At 53.5% G+C, this 22,058-nt stretch overlaps 1 protein-coding gene across 1 annotated transcript in view; it reads right to left on the reverse strand.

Moving 5' to 3' along the window:
* Positions 1-373: 373 nt before the first annotated feature.
* CCDC88C (coiled-coil domain containing 88C) overlaps positions 374-22,058 on the reverse strand; it is a 105,311-nt gene continuing 83,626 nt past the window's right edge. The window contains exons 20-29 of the mRNA XM_049769770.1: positions 20,417-20,694; positions 18,272-18,394; positions 17,873-18,059; positions 17,423-17,568; positions 16,488-16,577; positions 14,816-15,051; positions 10,290-10,478; positions 7,602-7,670; positions 3,151-3,437; positions 374-2,053 (exon numbers count right to left, since the gene is read on the reverse strand). Of these exons, the coding sequence (XP_049625727.1) occupies positions 1,124-2,053; positions 3,151-3,437; positions 7,602-7,670; positions 10,290-10,478; positions 14,816-15,051; positions 16,488-16,577; positions 17,423-17,568; positions 17,873-18,059; positions 18,272-18,394; positions 20,417-20,694 (2,535 nt within the window). The 3' untranslated portion in view covers positions 374-1,123. The remainder of the gene's footprint in view (positions 2,054-3,150; positions 3,438-7,601; positions 7,671-10,289; positions 10,479-14,815; positions 15,052-16,487; positions 16,578-17,422; positions 17,569-17,872; positions 18,060-18,271; positions 18,395-20,416; positions 20,695-22,058) is intronic.

Here is a 22,058-nt window from a genome sequence, read left to right on the forward strand (position 1 = left end):
TGGCCATTCCTGGTGGCGCTCAGGTCAACCAGGCGGTGCCAGGGCTACAATCTCTTCATGCAATCAGAACCTGTACTCTCACACCTCATCAGCACTGCCCCATGCACGGTCACAAAAACTGGGCTTCGCTGCAGTTCCTTCTCGTTTTATTTTGACCAAACCCTCAATTTCCAGAACATGAACTGGTTTCACACGACCCGTGATCCTGACCTGCCTCCACCCACCTCGCCCCTGCAGGAAGAAAACCCTCGCCAGCCACATTGCCAGCTGTGCTACACTGGCGGAGCACCAGGGCTGACTGTAGGGTGGGAGCAGCAGACTCAACTCCTGAGGGGTGGGGACGGATTCCTCCCTACACTCATTCCATTCAAGTGTCCTCGGGTGCAGTATAGACTAAAGGGAGTTTGGCTCCTGCCTTCAGGGCTCATTCAGACGTGCCCAATGTCTAGTGTGTGCGTGCGTGCATATGTGATGGGGCAGGTTCAGGACTGCAGCCGAAGGGAGTGTTTAGGGATCCAGTGTGTACCCCCTCAGGCCTTGGCGGGGACTCTGCACCACCGGGAGGCGTGAGACAGGGGCTCCCTTCAGCAGCATTCGCTGAACCCTAAGGCGTAGTGGATCCAGTGTTTAGAACAAAGAGAACCAGGATGAGGGATAGAGGAAAGTGCTTGGCCCCAGGACAGCACAAGACGCATCCCAACTTGACCCCACGGAGCTGTACCCTCATCCCCACCCCGGGACCTTCCAAAATGTCTTGTTTGGCCCAGCTGGGCTTATCTGGGGTCACATTGCCCCTCCTCCCTAGGACAGCTTAGGGAGTTTTCAGAATCCAGACAGAGATGCGCTTTAGAACCCAGAGTGCATTACAGAGATGAGTCCTAAAAGCCGGAATGCAAGGATGCACAGCTACTCCTGATGGAAGCTGATGGAAGCTTTCAGAACTTGGAGCACACGGATGCCTTGGTGGTAGCGGCTGACACCTTGTCACGGGGAACCCAGGGGTCTCCCATGGCTCACCCCATGGCCTCCTCCAGCTTGGCACAGTGTTCTCGGCAGCAGGATGGGACAAGCCCTTCCTGAGAGGCAGAGATGGGGGACCAAGGCCTCAGTAGCCCAGGGACCCTCACACGCAGCCATATTCATACCACACAGTCTGGGGGTCCCCCCCAGGCTCGGGAGATGCTGGCACGCTTCGGGAGCTTCCTCCCCTGCCCAGGTCCTCTGGAGCCACGGAGCGCCCCTGGCACTTGGCAGAAAGCCCCTCACTGGGGCCCATGTCACCATCCACTGGGCCAGGTCCGGCCCGGACAGGAGCCACAGTGGCGACTTCCCCAGCATGTGTGGGCCCCTGAGGCTTCGTCCTGGCTGTCGGGGCTGCAGTGGGTGAGAAGGGCTGGAATGGGGAGCTGCTGCTGCTGCCCCCCGAGGCAAGGGCCGGGGCCGTGGCTGACTGCTGCAGTGCGCCCAGACGCTCCTCTTTGGGGGGAGCCAGTGAGAAGCGCCTAGTGTCTGGTGGGCGGCTTCGGGGGCTCTGCCCAATGCCTCCTGTCTTCCTCAGCATTGGGGTCCGCTCCCGGGCCATGCCATGGGCACCAGCCTCTCTGCCACCGGATGGGGCCATAGGACCCCCTGGCTTCTGAGGTGGTTCCTGTTTGCAGGCCTCAGGCCCGATGGCCCGGAGGAGGTCGGCCGAGGCCAAGCTGAAGGCCCGGCTTAGGGACGAGCTCCGGCTGGTGGACGCTGCTGGGGGCCCTGGGGTTGGTCGGACTCGGCCGAGGGACAAGGTCTGGGGGGGCTGAGCCGATCGAGTAGGAGCAGTGGTTGTGACGCCGGCCTCAGGGGGCCTGAAGTTGGGTTTCACGAGCTGGCCCGGTCTCTGTGGCTTCCTCTCCGAGGGGCTGGCAGACATCTTGAATGTGGGCGCCACCAGGCTGGTGGGCATCTTGGCCCCTTCCTTCCGGGGAGGAGGGCCCGGCTGACCTCCCATGGCTGGAACATCATGAGCCTTCCGGAAGTAGTCACTGAGCAGGTCGTCCCGGCAACTGGGGGTGTCCTAGGGGGAAGGGGAGGACTGAGTGTGCGATGCCCCTCACCCTGACCGGGAACAGCTCAGTCAGTGCCAGAGTGTCGGGCTCCTGTCCTGATGCCACCCCAAACCCATGATCCAGCCTCAACACACCAGGTTGCGAGTGGCCCCTGGACAACCCCCGCCGTTATGACCTAGGCATGTGGGGGGATAGAGGGAAAGTGTATGGAGGAACAGAGGGGAGACTTCCACCTGAGACAGATCTGAAGGCGAGAAGTGCAGTAAACCGGGCAGGTTAACTTAGGGCGAGGCCTGCCTCCTGCCCTGCTCTCTGTCTCTGTCTCTCTTAAGAGAAGACCTTGCAGCCTAATAAAAGCTCTACCGAGCCCTGGAAAAGTGACAGATGAGGATCCCCTAACCAGCTGCCTGTCTTAGTCCTGCAGAGTCAGTCAGGCAGGCATTTCTCCAAGTGTGGCCCCAGATACAAGTCACTGGGTGATCCCCACACCCACAAAACAAAGTTGTTGGGTTACTGATCCTACCCTAATTAATAACTGTACTCTACCCTAGGGTGTGACCTGGTGATAGTATATTGCATTATTCCTTACTTGGTATTCTCCCACCCTAGGGTGTGACCTGATTCTTGTCAATAAAAGCAGGGGCTGAGGAAGGCTGGGGCTGATTCTTTGGTCTTCCACTGAGTTGTACTCCATCTTAAGAGCTAGCCTAGGATGGACCACAGTTCAGTCCCCACGGTGTCCCATATGGTCTCCCAAGCCAGGAGCAATTTCTGAGAGCACAGCCAGGAGTAACTGAGCGTCACTGGGTGTGGCAGAAAAATAAAAAATAAACAAAAAAAACAAAAAGCTTGTGACTCTTGGGGCCAGAGAGATAGCACAGTGGTAAGGCGTTTGCCTTGCATGCAGAAAGACAGTGGTTCGAATCCTGGTATCCCATATGGTCCCCCGTGCCTACCAGGGGCAATTTCTGAGCATAGAGCCAGGAGTAACCCCTGAGCGCTGCCAAAAACAAAAACAAAACAAAACAAAAGAGCTTGAGACTCACGATGGAGTCCCAGAGGCCACCTGATTTCAGGGTCCACAGCCACCATCCCCACTGCTTACCAGGGTAGGGGATGCCCGGTTACTCTCCTCCAGGAACTCCTCCAGGGTGACCATCTCGCTGCTGGGCGAGGCCCGTGCGCTGAGGTGAGGAGAGGCTGCTCCCCTCTTCTGGACGCCATCTGGGGCCAGGGGCCCGTTCCAGTGTGCGGGGTGCTCAAGGCGCCCACGGGCAGAGTGGGCTGGGGTGCTGGTATCTCTGGGTAGCACGGCTGTGTCCTTGCTGGGGATCAGGTCCTCACTGCTGAAACTCTCAGACCTGGACCTGGCATGGAGCGGCTCTGTGGGACCTGCAGCAGGAAACAGAGGGGCCATTAGAGAACAGAGCATGGGCTGACTGTATGAGAGAGAGTCCGAAGGCCACTGTCCTCCTCCCATCTTCAAAACTGAGCTAGAGGGCTGGAGAGATAGCATGGAGGTAGGGCATTTGCCTTGTGTGCAGAAAGACAGTGGTTCGAATCCCGGCATCCCATATGGTCCCCCGAGCCTGCCAGGAGCGATTTCTGAGCGTGAAGCTAGGAGTAACCTCGGAGCGCAGCTGGGTGTGACCCAAAAACCAAAAACGAAACCGAAACAAAAGAACTGAGCTAGAAGTGGTCCAAAGGCAGGGAAGAAGAAAAACACCTCAAAAAAGTTTCACGGTAGGGAGTCGAAGTGATAGAACAGCAGGTAGGGTGTTTGCACCACAGGACAAAACAACAGTTTAGGGTGGAAGGCGGAATATTAAAGCAGGTAGGGTGTTTGCCTTGCAAATGGTCAAACCAGGCTCAATCTCTGACATCCCATATCCAGAACCTGCCAGGAGTGATCCCTGAGTGCAGAATTTGGAGTAACTCCTGAACACTACAGGGTGTGGCCCCCAAAACAAAACCAAAAAAACAATCACATCACAAAATGATTTTAGGGGGGTCAGAGAGATAGCATGGAGGTAAGGCATTTGCCTTTCATGCAGAAGGTCATTGGTTCGAATCCCGACATCCTATATGGTCCCCAGAGCCTGCCAGGAGCGATTTCTGAGTGTGGAGCCTGGAGTAACCCCTGAGCGCTGCTGGGTGTGACCCCCCCCAAAAACAAAAGAAAATGATTTTAGGGTGCTGAAGGGGCCACACTACCGCCAATCCACAGTCCACAGAACCTGTACCTGGGCCAGCGGGTTGGGAGAAAGGTGGGGGAGGCTGAGAGATATCAGGCCCAGTTGCCAGCCTGGCGTGGCAGGTACAGGCAGTTTGGGCCACGCATGCCCAGCAATGATCAGGGAACTCATCCTGGCTCTGTGCTCACAAGAGACCCTTGGCCAGGGACTCGAGTCAGGACTGCGGCTATTATCACGGTATGGATGATAGGTATTGTAGCTGCTGTCTGAGGGCCGGAAACTTGTAGAGGTAGCCCAAGATCAGTGGGGGTGTGGCTGTCCACCTTTGAGGTGAAGGAGGGACAGCGAAGAACATCTGTTGCTCTCAAGCTGCTGGGCCAGGACATAGCAGGGTGGAGAGTGTGACCTGGTGGGGGGGGGGGTGTTAATAGGCAAGGGTGTCTCAGCTAAACCCTGGGGCAACTGGGAGGACTTGGGGCCTATGTCACTTTAGTCCTGGGGGAAAGTAGGACTAATAGTGCAGCTGGCCTCACGCATTCAACCAGTGGGGGAACAGGGCACAACACACCCCTAAGACACCTCCCACCAATCCCCCATTGCAGGGCCTGCCAGGGAAAGTGGGGGTGTCCAGAGCTGTGTACTGCTCTCAGCTCCAGCACATCTGGGAAGGAGCTGCCCCCATCACCACAGCAGAGCCCCCAGACTGCTCCCAGTGTTGGATCAACCCATTTCTATCCTACTCAGGATATGCTTGATTCTCATTGGTCAGTTAGCACCTTTGGATGGAAGCATCCTTGGAACTCCAAGCCAGAATGTGGTGATCTTTTGCGTTCCCTTCTTAGGGAAAAAAACATTTGTATTTCCGGCTTTCCACCACCGAGCTATCTGCTTCTTAAGAACGGAAGGTTTTCGAAAAAGTTCCTGAACCTCTTTTATCCCCTTAGCCGTGTGGACTATTTCCTATGTCAGCGTTTGCTTCCAGACCCGTGTCCCCCAAATGCCCTGGGAGTGGGGCATGAGGCTTCCGCTACTGGGAACACCTCTTTTCAGAAAAATGCATTTTCACAGCAGCTCCCGAAACTCACCACCCTCCTACCAGTACCCCCAGGTAACAGGGTGTGAAAGGGAGGACTGATCTAGGCCTTCTGGAATGAGGCATACCCCTTGCTCAAGCCCATGGGCAGCACTGGGGCAGAGGTGCTGCTATTCTGGGTGTCCCTCAACTGCTCCCGTACTTCCTATTGTTGATCTGTGCCCTGAGGAAGCCTCGACTTTCCTGCTCACCTCCCTTAGCCCCACATCACCGTGTCAGCCTGCCCTGAGACAGCTGGGGACAATGTGGGGTGCCAGGCCCCTCCCCATTGCAGGCAGCTGGGGCTGTGCTTAAATGCCCAGGAACTGGGAGTTCACAGAAGTTCTGCCCCTGTTGGCACCCCACCTCCCCTCTACTCGGTTTATGGATCTCGGGGTATCCAGAGAGCCTGTGAGCAAATGCTGGGCACCCAGCACTACTCATAAACAAAGGGGTTTAGGGGTGAGCCCCAGATACTTGGCTCTCACCAAGAGTCCAAGAACAGAACAAAGTCCCTCTCTAAGAATAAATTGGGACCAAAAAGGAACCATCAACTCTGATGATGAACAGAGAATTCACTAGAAGGTGCTAGAATGACAGGACAGTGAGACCCCAAAACCCTGCTTAATGCTAAGGGCAGTGATGGGGATCTTCTTGGACACTTTAGGGGAGTCAGACTGTGGGGTACCGCAACTTCATATATCAACACCATAAATGCTAACTCTGTAGCAACTACAGTGCCTCAATTATAATGGGACACATTCTAGAGTAGACATATTTTCTAAAAAGCAAGTTTATGTGGGTAGAGCAATAGTACAGGGGCAGGGCACTTGCGCTGCATTCAGTCTAACCTGGATTCGATCCCAGGCATCTCATATGGTCTCCTGATCCCAGAGTGTGGAGTCAGGAGTAACCCCTGGATTCCAAAGGGTATGGCTTTTTAAAAGTTAAAAAAGTTGCACTGGTGAAGGGCCGTGTACGTTCTATATGACTCAAACCAAATCATGAACGTTTCTATAAGTAAGGTGCTTAAATAAATTATTACTAAAAACAATTAAATAAGGGACCAGAGCGAGAGCACAGTGGTAGGGCACTTGCCTTGCATGCGGCCGACCCTAGATGGACCCGGGTTCCATCCTTGGCATCCTATATGGTCCCCTAAACCAGGGGCAATTTCTGAGTGCAAAGCCCAGAGTAACTCAAGTGCTGCCTGGGATACCCCCCCCCTCCAAATAAATAAAAAGGAACTTGCTTGTTCAAGGCCCTTGAAACCATCCCCCAGTGCTCCCAAAAGGTATCAGGAAAGCAAAAGAAAACCCCTGGGTCAGCCATTGACACAGATGTCTGGCTCTGCAGCAATGCAGGTAGTAGGGAGGGGAGGCCCCCCTCCAGCTAGCCTGAGCCATGTTTCCCTGTTAGATTACACCTTGTTTTGCCCAAAACAAAGGTCATCCCTGGTTTCTTTGTATCTGTTTGTTCACAACTTGATTTTACCCCAACATGGAGATGAATTACATGTAAACTTGGGTGGAACTGGCTCAGGATAACCTGAGCTATCTGTCCTTACTCCCCCACTAGGGGGTAGTCTCTGTACTCAGCAGTTTTCTTTTTTGGTTTTTGGACCACACCTAATAGTGCTCAGGGGTCACTAATGGCAATACTTGGAGGCCCACATATGGGATGTCGGGAGATCAAACCTGGGTTGGTGCAAGGCAAATGCCCTCCCCTCTATGGTACCACTCCGGCTCCAAACCAAAGTAGCTTTAAGTATCCTAGGGACCAGAAAAACACAGCAGGTAGGATGTTTTGTCTGACACACAGTTGGCCTAGGTTCAATTCCTGGCACCCCATGTAGTCCCCCATGTGATTTCTGAGCAGAGCCAGGCATGCCCCAAAAGCAAAAAATAAATTAAAAAAAATTATTTTTTTGAAAAAGGCTGGTGCAATTCTCTCTTCCCTTCTGGAGAGACCCAGCAAAAACAAACAAACAAACAAAAAAAAAACATGTCTCTGTAAAATCACAATGTTCCAAGCAAGGCCAAGAAAGGGAACTCCAGCAATGAAGACGCTCTGAGAAGGGTTCACCCCAGCAAGCCCAAAAGACCCTTTAGCGCAAGGGAAGCCAGTACCACCCAAAATGGAACCCCCTGAGAGGCAGTGACCTCCTTGCCATAGAAGCGTGTTGGCAGAAGCTGTGGGCCCAAGCATCCAGGAATGTGCCATCTTCATAGGACTCTCCCCGGCTCTGTGAACAGACTAAGCAGGGAAGGGCCCCACCCTGCCACTCACCCAAATGCCGGTGGTTGATGAAGTCCAGCTCCAGCGATGGATCACACAGGCTATCATCCGAGTTAGAGCCTGCTGTGACAACGGAGTGGCTTAGTCGAGGGTTCCAGAAAGTGAGGTAAGAACAGGGGTGAATGGGGCTGGGAAGGTGGCACTAGAGGTAAGGTGTCTGCCTTGCAAGCAGACGGACCTCGGTTCGATCCCTCGGTGCCCCATATGGTCCCTCCAAGCCAGGGGCGATTTCTGAGCACATAGTCAGGAGTAACCCCCGAGCGTCAAACGAGTGTGGCCCAAAAACCAAAAAAAAAAAAAAAAAAAAAAAAAAAAGAATAGGGATAAAAATGGAGAGTCCTCCCACGCTGGCCCGGCACTCAGGGTGATGGGGAGAGGGGGGCATGTAGATTTCAGCTCCCGTCTCCCCTACCCTATATCTGTCCCCTGCAGGGTCAGCCTAGATTGGATTTAATTATACATTTCCTTTGAGGAGCTGGTGGGTGGTGCTTAGACTCTGTAGAGAGCCTGGGCTCTTGTTCTAGGTGAGGTTCTAAGGGAGACAGGACTGCCAGGCTGCACAATGCTTTTGCACCCAGAACTGGTAAGTCCAGCCCAGAGCACTGTGCTGAGAGCATACTTGTCCCAACCAGCACCTGGCATAATTTCCAGCCATCTGCAGGAAGCACCATCCCAGAGAGGAGTGAAGGACATGCAAACACCCTGTGTCCACTTAGTGCTGCTTCTCCTAGACACATCCTGCCCGCAGACAGTAGGACAAGGTGGTGTCTGCCCAGGATGCTAGGAGTCAAGTGGAGAGTGTAGTGAGAAGCACCCTCACTTCTTAGCAAATCGAACACCCCTGATGCTGACGCCACCTCTTTAACTTGCTGCTCTTTTCTCTGAACCTCTTCCTCAGTCTATAGACAACGTGACTTGTTTAGATTCAAGTTCCAGCCTGTCCTTTCTGTTCCTTTTACATTTGCAAGTTCTTCCTCCCCTTAACTGTCTTTATTTATTTATTTATTTTGATTTTGAGTTTTTGGGTCACATCCGGCAGCACTCAGGGGCTACTCCTGGCTCTATGTTCAGAAATTGCTCCTGGCAGGCTCGAGGGACCATATGGGATGCCGGGATTCAAACCGCCGTCCTTCTGTATGCAAGGCAAACTCACTACCTTCATGCTATCTCTCTGGCCCCACATTGCATTTATTTTTGCTTTTGTGTCATGCCCGGCGGCACTCAGGGGTTACTCCTGGCTCTGTGCTCAGAAATCGCTCCGGGCAGGCTTGAAGGACCATAAGGAATGCCGGGGATCGAACTGGGCCCATCCCAGGTCGTTCACATGCAAAGTAAACATGCCATCACTCTGACTCCTTCACTGCATTTTTCTTTAGCAGTTTGCACACTAGTTTCTCAGCTATGAGGCCATCATCACACACGTTTCACAGACTGCAGCACGGGGGCCAGGGAAGTGGTGAAAGGGCTGGAGCAGATTGGCATGGTGGAGATCCAGGTTTGACCCAGCTGCCCTCATTGCACAGTGACCTCTGAGTATCACAGCATCTGCTCCCCAAAGAAACAAAAATTACCAGACTAGTCTTGTGGAAACCCATTAAGTGTATAACTGCACACACTGGATAAATAGGACTGGAATATTAGTGTTGTGTCTCTGAAAATATGGTCTCTGCTATACTGTCTTACCACCATCTTGAATATTGGGGAGACACGGGAACCCCTAAACTTACACCACCTGCCTAGGGTGGCTAAAGTTATCAGAGGCTGGAAGATACTTCACTTTACATTTGTGGTGGGAGCATGTGGGGGCCTCCTGGAGTTGGGGCTACTGACTTTTCCCACAAGCCCCATTTCCAGATCCTTCATCCACTCAGTTCTTGAACCTTCTGGAACCTTCTAGAACAGTGGTTGGCAAGCTGCAGCTCTCGAGCCACATGTGGCTTTTTACACTTTTAATTTGGCTCTTCTGTGTGCTGGGCGGCTGCTCCAGGAGTCAGGACTCTGCTCCTAGCCTCTGTCAGTGTGCGCCCTGTGTGGCTCTCAAAGTAAATTTCAATCGTGGTTTTGGTGAGATTTGGCTTAGTTGAAAAAAAAAAGGTTGCCGACCACTGTTCTAGAACCTTCCTGGTGCTGCCTGTTTCCACTGGTTAGAGGTTTCTGATCTCATGCTTCCAAATGGACCTTGAGTGAGTCATTGTTCTCTGTCCAGAGTCACAGGTGAGTGGACGAAGCTGAGGTCCGAATATGGATTTCTGTAGTGCTGGGACCTATTCCCAGTCCTGTTGGATTAACCAGTTTCCATCCTATTCAGGATATGCTTGTTACTCATTAGTCAGAAGCACCTTTGGATGGAGGCATCCTTTGGATTCTCTTTCCCTACCTGTTCTCATGGTGTGGTCTTGCTCTTCCCAATAAAGATCCTGGGTCTCAGGGAAAAACCACTTGCATTTTGGTTTTCCACCACTGAGTTATCTGCTTCTTAGGAGAAGGATTGCGTGTGGAAGTTCTTGAACCCCTGAACCTATTTTTATCCCGTTAACCATGTGTAGACTATTTCCTGCATTGGCGTTTGCTACCAGATTTGCGTTTCCACAATCCACTGGATTGAGGCATGAGGCTTCCGCTACACAGTTGCCTACCAGTCAGCCTTGAGGAAGGACAGGAACCCCTGATCCAACTCACCTTTGTGTCGGCCTGGCTGCCAGGAGCTGGGGGTGCAGCTAGAAGGGGGCGAGGCGGCAGCTGAGGCCGGGCAGCTCCGGGAGCCGGGCTCCACGGCCCAGGTCTTCGTAGCCGGGTCAGTGGGGAACTCTGAGCGACCCAGGCTGCTGCTGTGCTGGGAACCCCGCTTTGGTTTTGGGTCCCCGGGACCTGAAGCAGAAAAAACTACTGAGACACGGGGCCACGGTGTTGCAGGCTGAGGCCGGGCATCCACACAGAGGCCAGAAGCAATGGCAACAAAGACACAGAGCACAGGGATCGAGCCGGGCCCTACCCTTCCCCTCTCCCCAGGACCATCATCGGGTGATGCTAATAATCCAGGAGGGGAGCAGCTGGGAGAATATCAGAGGGCAGATGATGGAAAAAAAACAACAACATGGAAGCATATGTGTCAGGGCCATGTATCAAAGAGGAGATGCCCCAAGGACAAAGGTCCACCCTGATGTGGTGGGGTTCCCCCAAGGCCTGCATACAGAAAATGAGCAGCCCTTTTCCCCCAATTGGCTTTGGCTCACAAAGAGTTTGAGGCGCCCAAGCCGATTGGCTGACTGTGAGTGGTACCTTGTACTCTGCTGCAATCACTAAGTATCTTCCCGGGAATACTCACTGCTATGGAATAAGACAAAACCTTAGAGATGAAGGGCAGAAACCACTGCTGGGTGCAGCTGACCGAAGCAGGAGTTCCTGCCAGCACCATAGTGCCCCACAGGGAGGCAGGAGTAGGGACTCCTAAGAAGCACGGGCGTCCCGCGTCTTCTGACAGGGTTATGGATGATTAATAACGTTGACAAGAAGCAAGACTCGAACAGAAGCTGGACAGGCCTCCGAGGGACGAAGCTATAAGCAGGCTGGAGGGGGCAGCAGAGCTGACAGTAAGCAGAGGAGCAGCAAGACTCATGCAAGCCAAGCAGATAGAGGGATGGCACTCGGCTGGGAGATTCAGAGCACCCAAAGGTGGCAGTTAAAGAGGGAAGCTGGTGCCACGTGATCATTTTTCTCTTTTTGGTTTAGAAGCCATGCCTGGCTCTGTGCTTGGGCCACAGTCAATAGTATTCAAGGGCCACACTTGGCTCTGTTCTCAGGGGAGACATTCAATGGTACTCAGCCTCGCCTAGTAGAGCTCCTGATGCCCGAAAATGAACCAGGGCCCTGGCAGCAGGGCAAACACTTTATCCTTTGCACCATCTGGCTCCAGCCAGGCATCTTAGCAGGCTGGAGACACTGGTTCCAGAGTCACTACATTGCTGAGGGCAACGCGGGTGCCCCCTCCCAGCACGAAGGGCCATCTTGCCTCACAAGAGGCCAAGTTCTAGTGGAGGCTGGCTCTATGCCAGGGAAAAACACACAGGTGACTGTGGAGATGGCACAATGGTTTGGTGACAATCATGCAGGTGAAGGAGAATGATGATGGAGATGGAAAAACGGGCTGTAGCTAAAGGCCTCTGTGACGGTACCTGCCCTGCTGGGGGCTGGACATGGTACTGAATCTGTCCCTTAGGGTCTCAGTGCAGTCACACAGCTGCCCTGGGGCTAGAACACCCGGGTGCAGGCACATCCATATAATCAATCACTGGCAAATGCAGGAAAGGGGGTGCTATGTCCTTCTGGGCCAATGGCACATCTGTAAAGGAACTCGTGAGCCAAAGTCAGTGATCGGAGCAGCACTGACTGTCAGACAGGAAGGAAGGGCAGCCGTCTGCAAATGTCTTGCAAGGAAGACCTCACGCTGACTGTGTGTGTGTGGTGGGCTGTGTATTTTAGGGGACACAGTGCCAGCTGGTCAGCTCTACTGGGCACACAGACGGGCAGCATCACACAAGCCTGCAGGTGCGTGCGGGGACAGCAAGGCCAGCATACGGCCAATGAGACTTACTCAACACGGACATTCCAGCCCAGGACCCATGTCTGGAGGGACAGGGTGGGGGGAAGGGGAAGGTCCCCTAAAATCGTGCTGCCCTGGAGGAACGATGCCGAGGGTGTGAGGCCGTCTTCTCGTTGGAATTCACAATCCACGCTGGCCACCCAAGGGTGCATGGGCACTGGGGTCAGGAAGAGGGTCCGCTATGAGTCAGCTGGCCTTTAGGTACTGCACGCATCTGTTTTTTTTTTTTTTTTATGTATTTTTTTTTAGTTGATGGATGTGAGTTTCAGAAATGGAGGAGGACACAGGATGGAGGCGTGATGAGAGGAAGGCAGAAATCAGAAGTCTCCGATTTCCGAGAAAGGGAGAGGCTCGTTAGGGGAGGAAGGGAGGTCAGAGGAAGACCAGAACCGCAGGCGTTTAGAGAGGGCCGGCTGGGCCGCTGGAGGCTTGATTTTGTCCTTGCTTTTGCTTCTCAAAAAGGGACTCTTTTTGCGTGGAGTGGCTACATTGTTATCACCCGGATAACCCAGGGGAACAAGGGAAAAAACAAAAAAACAAAACACATGAATGGAATGAACAGTTAAAATAACAACAAATGACTCTTAAGTGATTCTCGGGAACTCGGTGGGCTGAAGACTTTGGATCCAGCCCCAGCAGGAGGGAGGGAGCTGGCCTGTGACTCGCAGCCCACCCTGGGGATGCTCCGGGCTCCGGGTGGGCTGGCAGATCCAGGGGCAGCTTAGCACCAAGCACCAAGCTTGGCTTTCCCTTACTCGGCACAAGGGGATTCCGGACGCCTTGGGGAGCCCTGGACGGGGGTGGCCACATTCCTGTCACCACAGATGTTGTGTTCCCAGAGGACCCGGCTTCACCCTCATCTGCTTTAACTCCCCTCCTCCTGCTCAAAGCGCCTGGAATCCTTTAATGATAGCTGGTGTGCTGTAGCACCTAGCAGTCATGCTCACTCATGCTCTTCCTACGTACGAACTAGCCTTGTTACATACAGGGCAGGAAGTGCCAGAAAATAAACATCTCTTTTTATGCGCCAAGAACCCTTCTTACTTTAGGGGGCAGTGGAGGAGGGGACCCACATCCAGAGGTGCTCAGACTTACTCCTGGCTCTGCACTCAGGAGTAACTCCTGGCAGTGCTCGGGAACTGAACCTGGTGCTGGTGGTCAAACTGGGGACAGTTAGGCACAAGACCAGACCCTTGGGGCCGGGCAGTGGCGCTAGAGATAAGGTGCCTGCCTTGCCTGTGCTAGCCTAGGACGGACCGCGGTTCGATCCCCTGGTGTCCCATATGGTCCCCCAAGCCAGGAGCGACTTCTGAGCACATAGCCAGGAGTAACCCCTGAGCGTCACCGGGTGTGGCCCAAAAACCAAAAAAAAAAAAAAAGACCAGACCCTTCTTTCTCAATCTGACACTCCTGGACTTGAGAAAGTTGCTGGGGCCAACTATGAACCTCACTCCTGAGCACGCTATTCCTGACATAGGGCAGGGAGGAATTGGGAGATGTGCAGCAGGCACTTGGGCCAATTCAGGCAACTGCTGCCCCCACAGCGCCACCTGCTGGTCACCATCCACAAGGTCTATTTAGGCCAGAAAAGTTTCCTGGTTGTGCTGGGGTTGGGGGGGCCCCTCGCCTTTCTCTCTTTGGGGACTCCCCCACTGCTGGAGCTGGGGGAAGACACGTTCTCTGCTCCCAGTGTTCATTTCTTCGTTTCCTGGCTGGCCAGGAGGAAATTAGACTGAGGGATCAGAGGAGACAACTCTAGGAGTTGCGGCTGAGTCCCAAAGAATACTCCTGGCTTGGCAACTTCATATCCCACCCACCTGTCTGTCAGTCATGGGCAGCACAACAGTCTGAGCCAGTCAAGCCCATTTTAATTTGCTTGTCTGGTAGAAGTAAGGGGCACACTAGATATTGTTTGGAGGTCAAACCTAGTCTCCTCTCCCCTTGTGTAGGCTTGATCCTTGGACATACACTTCCTCTAGGCCCCATGGAGCCTTTTCACCTCCCCACACCCCCCTTCATCAGGGCCAACTACTGTGGACTCTGCAAGAGCAACACAGGCTGAAGGGAACAGTCACTTACTGATGCCAAGGTCCCAGTGGACAGCCCAGGACCCAAGGGTGGAGGCATAGCACCAAAGATCACACAGCAGAACCCCTGGAATGTGACGCCCAAGCACCCCCCCCCCCCTCTCGGGCCATACCCCCATCCACTCAGGGGCCATTTCTGTGGCCACACTCCTCATTCTGCCTCCTTGTTACAGCACTGAAGGCTAATACTAAACCCAAGGCTTCACCTGGCCAGGTGTCTACATGCCCACAAGTCCCATTCCGCCATTCCTTATTTTCTTCAGATACTTCCGTTTGGTCACACCCAGCCACTTTTGGAGGGGCTTGAAGGACCACATGAGTTACGGGGATGGAACCTGGGTCAGCCATGCGCAAGGCAAGTGCACTACCTGCTGTGCCTCTGGGTCCCATTTTCCTTTTTTGCTTTTGTTTCTAAGCCACTCCTGCCCTGTGCTTACAAATCACCCAATTATGCTGCTAGGAGGCATGTGCAACCTGCATGTACCCCCGTTGCTCGACAGTGGACCCCCCATGCCTACCTTTCCCCACTGCCCCATTGTGAGGGTTGTGCTCTTCTGCATAGTTCGGGCTGACGGGGCTCTCCGTGGGGTCCGGCTGTGCCCTTTGTGGCTGAGAGCCACATGGGGAGGTGAGATCGGGCGACTCCATCTGCCAGGGGGCGCTGTCGGCGGGTGGTTTTGCTCGTTCTCTGGGGCTTTCCTTCTTTGGTTTGATGAGCTTGACTAAGGCTCTGGCTCCAATCCAGTGATTCTTCCTGGTAAAAAAAAATAGCAGGTTCGCAGGATGCACACAGTCTCCCTCATGGACTCCTTGTTCCCCTCTCCCCTCTTCAGCCATGGAGCTGGGAAGCTGGGCCACTGATGTGACGTCCTCTTCACTATCACCTGGGGCTTGAAAGATGTTACCTAACAAAGCATCTAGGTTAGTATCAGAGTGACACACAAGCCCACGAAGGAAAAATAATTCTGCATGCCAGCCCCCGATGCTAGTGATTTGAATGGCATGCAGTCTCATACACACACAGTAACACACACACACACACACACACACACACACACACACACACACACACACACACACACACACACACACACACACACACACACACCCCGACCTCTCTTGGGTCTGTCAAAGTAGCCTTGGCAAAAATGCAGTTAAAAATGCAGTTATATCGAATGTGAGGGCGATCTGGCTGCGACACCTGTCACCCCATTGATCGCCAGGATTGATTCAGCTGATCTGGCTGGCTAGGCGGGTGTTCCCTTCCTCCCTCACTGCTCCATGTGCGTCCCTCCTGAAGCTGCGCGCTCGGTCGAAGAGGACAGCCTTCCCCGAATAGAGGGACCGTTCTTCAGTTGAGGGTATACAAGTAGCTGCGCTCCCCTGCTAGAACCTCCAAACAAGCTCTCAAAAATGCAGTTATAGGGGCCGGGCGGTGGCGCTGGAGGTAAGGTGCCTGCCTTGCCTGCGCTAGCCTAGGACGGACCGCGGTTCGATCCCCCGGCGTCCCATATGGTCCCCCAAGCCAGGAGCGACTTCTGAGCGCATAGCCAGGAGTAACCCCTGAGCGTCACCAGGTGTGGCCCAAAAACCAAAACCAAAAAAAAAAAAAAATGCAGTTATAGGGGCCGGGAAGGTGGAGCTAGAGGGAAGGTGTCTGCCTTGCAAGCGCTAGCATAGGATGGACAGTGGTTCGATTCCCCCGGCGTCCCATACAGTCCCCCCAAGCCAGGGGTGATTTCTGAGCACATAGCCAGGAGTAACCCATGAGTGTCAAACGGGTGTGGCCCAAGAACCAAAAAAAAAAAAAAAAAACAAAAAAAAAAATGCAGTTATAGGCACAGTCCCTGTCTGCTAATGACTAGCAATAGTGCAATGGGCCAGCCACAGCATGCACCATCAGATGCTGGGAGGGTTAGGGCTCAGGGTTCACAGTGCCTTGCAAGCACCAGGCAAGTCTGGGTGTCCAATGCTGCCCACAGCAGCAAAGACCAACAAACAGAGTTGGGTGTCTGAGGCTGCTCTGGGGCTCGGTGCATGCAAAGGAATTTTACTTGAGAATAAAAAGCTCCCAGGGGAATGTGTCTTTGACTCTGTGTTTGTCTGGGGTCACACCCAGAGGGCAGGTGTTCCCTTTAACCAGAAGGGAAGCTTCTGGACTCTGGCAGAATCCCCCTTAACCCAACTCACTTCTTTGGAGCAGGGTCGTAGAACTTGTACTGATCCATGATCTTTTCCTCCAGCTTCTCCTTATGTCTCCGTAAGGCATTGAGCTTGTCTCTGCAAAGGGGAGAGGGAAAACTATGGGTCTGGAGGGAATGGAAGAGGGAGGATATGCAGCCATCCTGAAGAAAGGATGGGCAACAAGGCTGAAGGGACTCCGAAGATGTTTGACCACCCAGCATTCACCTAATGCAGTTTCCAATGACCCACATAGCACAGGCAATGGGGCAAGAGATAAGAGTGCAGTGGTTAGGACTCTTGCCTGGGATCCCATCCCAGGAAGTAGTGGTGTAGCCCCCAGACTGGGAGATATTTGCTTTCTTAGTGGAGCAAGATTTTTAAATTTTTAAAATTTAAAATTTTTTTTTTTTAAAAAAGCAGGACCTGATTCCTACCATTCAGAAGTCTAGAGATGGGGATTCCAACTTGGGGAGAGGGACCCCGAAGTTCCATCCATCCATCTCATTCCTGCAGGCCAGCCAAGCCTCCTACCCGCACCCTCCCACCCCCCGCACGGCTTCCTAGCTCTTGCCTGTGCTTTCTGTTCCTTTGTTTTTTTATGCTCAGGTTGCATCCAAGGTGTACCTTCTAGCAGCACTCAGGGATCACTCCTGGCAGAGCTCAGAGTACCATAGGGGGGTGCCTGAGTATGGGATCTAGGTTGGCCCCGTGCAAGGCAGGAGGTAGTGTTGTGGGTAAGATCAGCAGGGGTGGAAATTATATGGGTGGAGTCACATGGGAGGTGTCTTGTGGGCGGGGCCACAGAAAGGTGCTTATATGGGCGGGTCAGCAGGAGTAAATGCTGCTGTGGGTGGGGGGCAAAGGGACAGTGCTAATGTGGAGACTGGGCTGGAATCCCAGGACAGTGCCCCCACACCAAGAAGTTTTCGGGGAAGCCTTACATGTACTGCTTCTGTTCCTCATGGTACTGCTCCTTGTTCTCCAGGTTCTGTTCCAGAAGCATCTGGTTCTGCTGGCTCAGCAGCTGGATCTGGCTCATGAGGTGATGGTTTTCCTCCTCCAAGTTCCCCTTGAGCCGGGAGAGCAGCTACAAGGCAGACCATCCATACTTAGACATAGCTGTGTGCTGCTGAGAACCTGCTAGGGCCAGCCAGGACACAGCCCTGCAGCTCGCATACAACCACCTCCCTGAACCCCTGGCCCTGCACCGAAGTAAAGACAATGGAATTAGCAGGTGATTCTATGCAGAGCTCATTTAGGCTGCAGCCACACAATCGCACGCACTCAAGCGCCCAGGCCACAAGCACGAACCCTATCTCTGGCTAATGTGTCCTCCCCACCCCGCCTCACACCCCCCTGCACATGGATGGTCCCTGGAGTGGAGGAAGCACCTCGCAGTGGGTGTCCAGCTTGGTCATAGAGAGGTCCATATTCTGGTGCTGCTCCTTGAGCTCGTCGAAGCGCGCCTGCCAGCGGTTCAGCTCCAGCTGTGAGGTGTTGAGCGCCGTCTTGAGCTCCTTGGTGTGGGTCCGCAGCTCTTCGTGCTCCTCCTTCAGCTGCTGGTGCAGGAAACTGACCCTGTGGGGCCGGGAGTGGGGGGACAGGAGGCAAAGGAGCTAAAGAGGCAACATAGACAACACCCCCATTCTGTTTTGGGGATACACTTGCGGTACTCATAGATCGCTCCTGGAGGAGTTCAGGGAACCCCACGGAGTGCTGGGAGTCAAACTCGAGTTGGCTGTGTAGAGGGAAGGAAGAGACTTGATATAGGCTATTGCGAGGTCACTCACCGGTCCAGCTCACCCCGCAACCTCTGGTTCTCGGCTGTGGCCACTGCCCCACTCTGCTGCTCCTGCTGCAGGGCCGCCTGCAGCTCTTCCAGCTCTGCCTTGTGCTGCACAGCAGCCCCATGTCTGGGAGAGGAGGGGAGACACATGCCTGCTGGGAGTTTACCCCAGACACCACTGCAACAACCACCCACCACAGCGTCCTCCACTCTGAACATTTGCAGGATCCCTCACCCCAGGAAGTGGGGGCCCCTTCTTTTTGCTGAGTTGTAGGGGATGGATGGGACAGGGAGTGGGTAGCCTGAGGACCCAACCTGACGTGTCTTAGGAAGGTCCCTCTTTCAGGCTCCCCCATGCCCAGATTCCTAAGCCCAAACAGACTCAAAATGAACTATGAACAGATGAATTCCTTCCTGCTTGGATAGCATCTCCTCACTCCCCAAGGCTCAGACCCCGGGTGCTCAGTTGGTTCAGGGGAGGAAGAAGACCCGGTGGGGTATGAGTGGCTGGCACTGAGCTCTCTTGATATTTGTCCTCTCAAGTCTTAATCTTTTTTTTTTGTTTGTTTTTGGTTTTTGGGCCACACCCGTTTGAAGCTCAGGGGTTACTCCTGGCTATGTGCTCAGAAATCACCCTGGCTTGGGGGGACCATATGGGACGCCGGGGGATCGAACCGAGGTCCATCCGCTTGCAAGGCAGACACCTAACCTGTAGCGCCACCTTCCCGGCCCCAAGTCTTAATCTTTTTCGATCCCCCACCCCGGGGGAATTATAATCAGAAGTGCATTGGGTGGGGAGAGTCATTTCTGGCACTGTGGGCCAGGTAGCAACATCAGGGGTGGAGTTGGGGGTGCCTGCATGCACTTCTTGTCTTTTTGGTTTTTGGCCGCACCTCAAGGGTTACTTGTGGCTCTGCACTCAGGAATCACTCCTGGTGGTGGTTGGGGAACCGTATGAGATGTCAGGGATCGAAACCAGGCTGGCCACGTGCAAGGCAAACGGCCTCCCCACTGTGCTATCGCTCTGGTCCCTGCACGCTCTCTTTCTCCAGCCTTCTAAATCAGCTCCCTAGCTTCAGTTTTTAGGTTTTAGGTCACAGCTGTCAGGCTATCACGGGGGAGGGGGAGGCAGGGGTCAAGGATGGGGCAGAAGCCTGACACCACCCCATTAGTCCATTTGCTGGAGCCAACTATATTCAGAGATAACTTAGGAGCACCCCAAATTCAAAGAGGGGCATTAAGGCACTCCCTTTTCCATAAAGAAAAGGCCTTTCTCTACTCTCAGATATTGCATTCTGTGGACCTCTTGGATGACAGAGGAGCCAGGAAGTGCTTAGGGTAAGTGCCTGTGGGTGCTGCATGGAAGCTCTGCCTTCTTTTGGGATTGCCTGCATGCTCATCCAGGCCAACAAGTCTGCAGAAAGCCGACCAAGTGGCTCTTACTAATCAGAGGGAAACACTGAGGGTGGGGATCTCCCACTCCTGCCACCCCTGAAATTGCCCCCAGAAAAAGGTTCTATAAACACCCCTCACCAGATATCCCCCTGACCACAGGGTTGATTGTGAACCATTCACCACCAAGTCCCCGAGACAAGCAGGCAGGAACGAGCATGGGACTAAGGCACCAGTGGGATTCTCTGCCCACCACCTAGACAGCATGGGAGCTGAGCAACTGCGTGTGCATTGCCAGACTCTCTGCCTGCCCACCTCGCTCTGGGAACCACAGAGTGTGCGTGTTGGCTGGCTGTGTGTGTCTCAGATGCAGGACACCCACAAAAAACGGCAGGCACAGGCTGAGATCAGCCTGATCCACAGGCTCATGTGAGCTAAGTGGTATTCCGAGGCTCAGTGATGGGGACAAAGAGGCAGTACTGTCTTGAATTTTCACACTTTCCCAAATTGTTGTGAGCAAACTAGCCAGCGGCCCCATGCTGATAGGAAGGCCCTGGGAAGGGGAATGGGGTTTCTGCAAACAACTAACAGCTGGAGGTAGAAGTGGCATCTCATCCCTCCTTGGGGACTCTGCAAACCCACACATGACCGTCCTGTGATGCTTTGGGAGAAATGCAGTTAGCATGAGGGGCCAAGGGAAAGTGTGTGTGTGTGTGCACGGACGGGCATGCAAGTGCGTCCCCATCCCAGCACACACCTGTCCCCCAGCTCCTTGTGCTCCAGCTCTAGGCTGCGGTGCAGCGCCTTCAGGCAGCTGTGCTGGTGGATGAGGGCCTCGTATTCTGCCGACTGGCCCTCGTGCAGGGCGGCCAGGTGCTCGTGATTCTGCAGCAGCGCCTCGTGGGCTGCCGCCAGCCGCTCCTGCTGCTTCTGCTGTGCCTCGGCCTCCGCCTCGGCTGCCACCTGCTGACTCTGCAGCAGCGCAAACTGAGCAGCCAGTGCAGCGCTCTGTGAGCTCAGAGTAGAATTCTCCACCTGCAGAGGTGTGGGGGACATGGCCTCAGAAGAAGCAGTGAGAGAGCTCCCCACAACTTATGCGGAACCCCAGCAGGGACCCCTCCCCAGGACAGGTGTAAGCCACTGGGTGAGGTAAGAACCACTGGGGGCCAGGATAGTAAAGACACACACCAGTGGTCAGGGCTGGGGGTCCTGGCTTTCTCTTCTGGCCAGACAACTGCCCTTTCTCCACATAGGCTCCCACAGAATCCTTGAACTACTATGTTTATTGGGGGGGGGGGGTCACAACAGCTGGTGCTCAGGAACTATTCTTGGCTCAGTGCTCACAAAACCATGTAGTGCTGGGAGTCAACCATGGTTGACTACACACCAGTTCCTTGCCTCCTCCATGATCTCTGGTCCTTACTTTTTGGTCTTTTATGGGGTCCACACCTGACAGTGCTCATAACTGTTCCTAGTTCTGTGCTTGCTCCTTGTGATCATGTAATACCAGGGATTGAACCCAGGCCTCTACAAAGTACAAACTCATTCCTCTGAGCCACCTCTCCAAACCTCTTGATTACTTTTGTTTTTTTGGGGGGCCACACCTGGCAGTGCTCAGGGCTTACTCCTGCTTCTGAGCTTAGGGATCAATCCTGAAGGGCTTGGGGGAAACAATATGATACTGGGACTAGAACCCAGGTTAGTCACATACAAGGCAAGTGCTTTATTTGTTATACTATTTCTCTGTCCCTCTCCTGTGACTCTCTTTACTTTGCTTTTGAGTCAAACCTGGGGTACACAGGGAACAAACCCAGGTTGGTTGCATGCAAAGCAAATACCTTATCTGCTATACTATATCATTTCAGCCTTTCTCTCTTTTTTTTTTTTATAGTTTAAACATTATAGTTATGAGGCTATTCATAATATAGTTGGCATATTTTTCACAGTTATTCCGTTTCAGTCATGCAACATACAACACCCTTCACCAGTGCACATTTCCCACCACCAATGCCCCCAATTTCCCTCCTGCCCTCCTCCCTGCCTGCCAATAAGACAGACTATCCCCCTCCATCCATTTTAGTAGTAGTAGATTTTGTGGTATGCGCTTGGTTTGCAAAATTATTACTGAAGAGGTATCATGTCTATCATGTCTCTCCTTTCAACATCCAATTCTTGTCCAGAGCAATCATTTCCAATGTCTTTTTATTTTAGGGGGAGGTCGTACCCGGCAATGCTTAGGGGTTATTTCTGCTCTGCACTCATAAGTTGCTCTTGGCAGGTCAGGGAACCACACGGATGTTGGGATCCTTTTTTTCTTTTTTGTTTTTTTTTGGGCCACACCCGTTTGATGCTCAGGGGTTACTCCTGGCTAAGCACTCAGAAATTGCCCCTGGCTTGGG

This window comes from Suncus etruscus, chromosome 3 (genome assembly GCF_024139225.1).
Source record: "Suncus etruscus isolate mSunEtr1 chromosome 3, mSunEtr1.pri.cur, whole genome shotgun sequence".
NCBI classification, from domain to species: Eukaryota; Metazoa; Chordata; class Mammalia; order Eulipotyphla; family Soricidae; genus Suncus; species Suncus etruscus.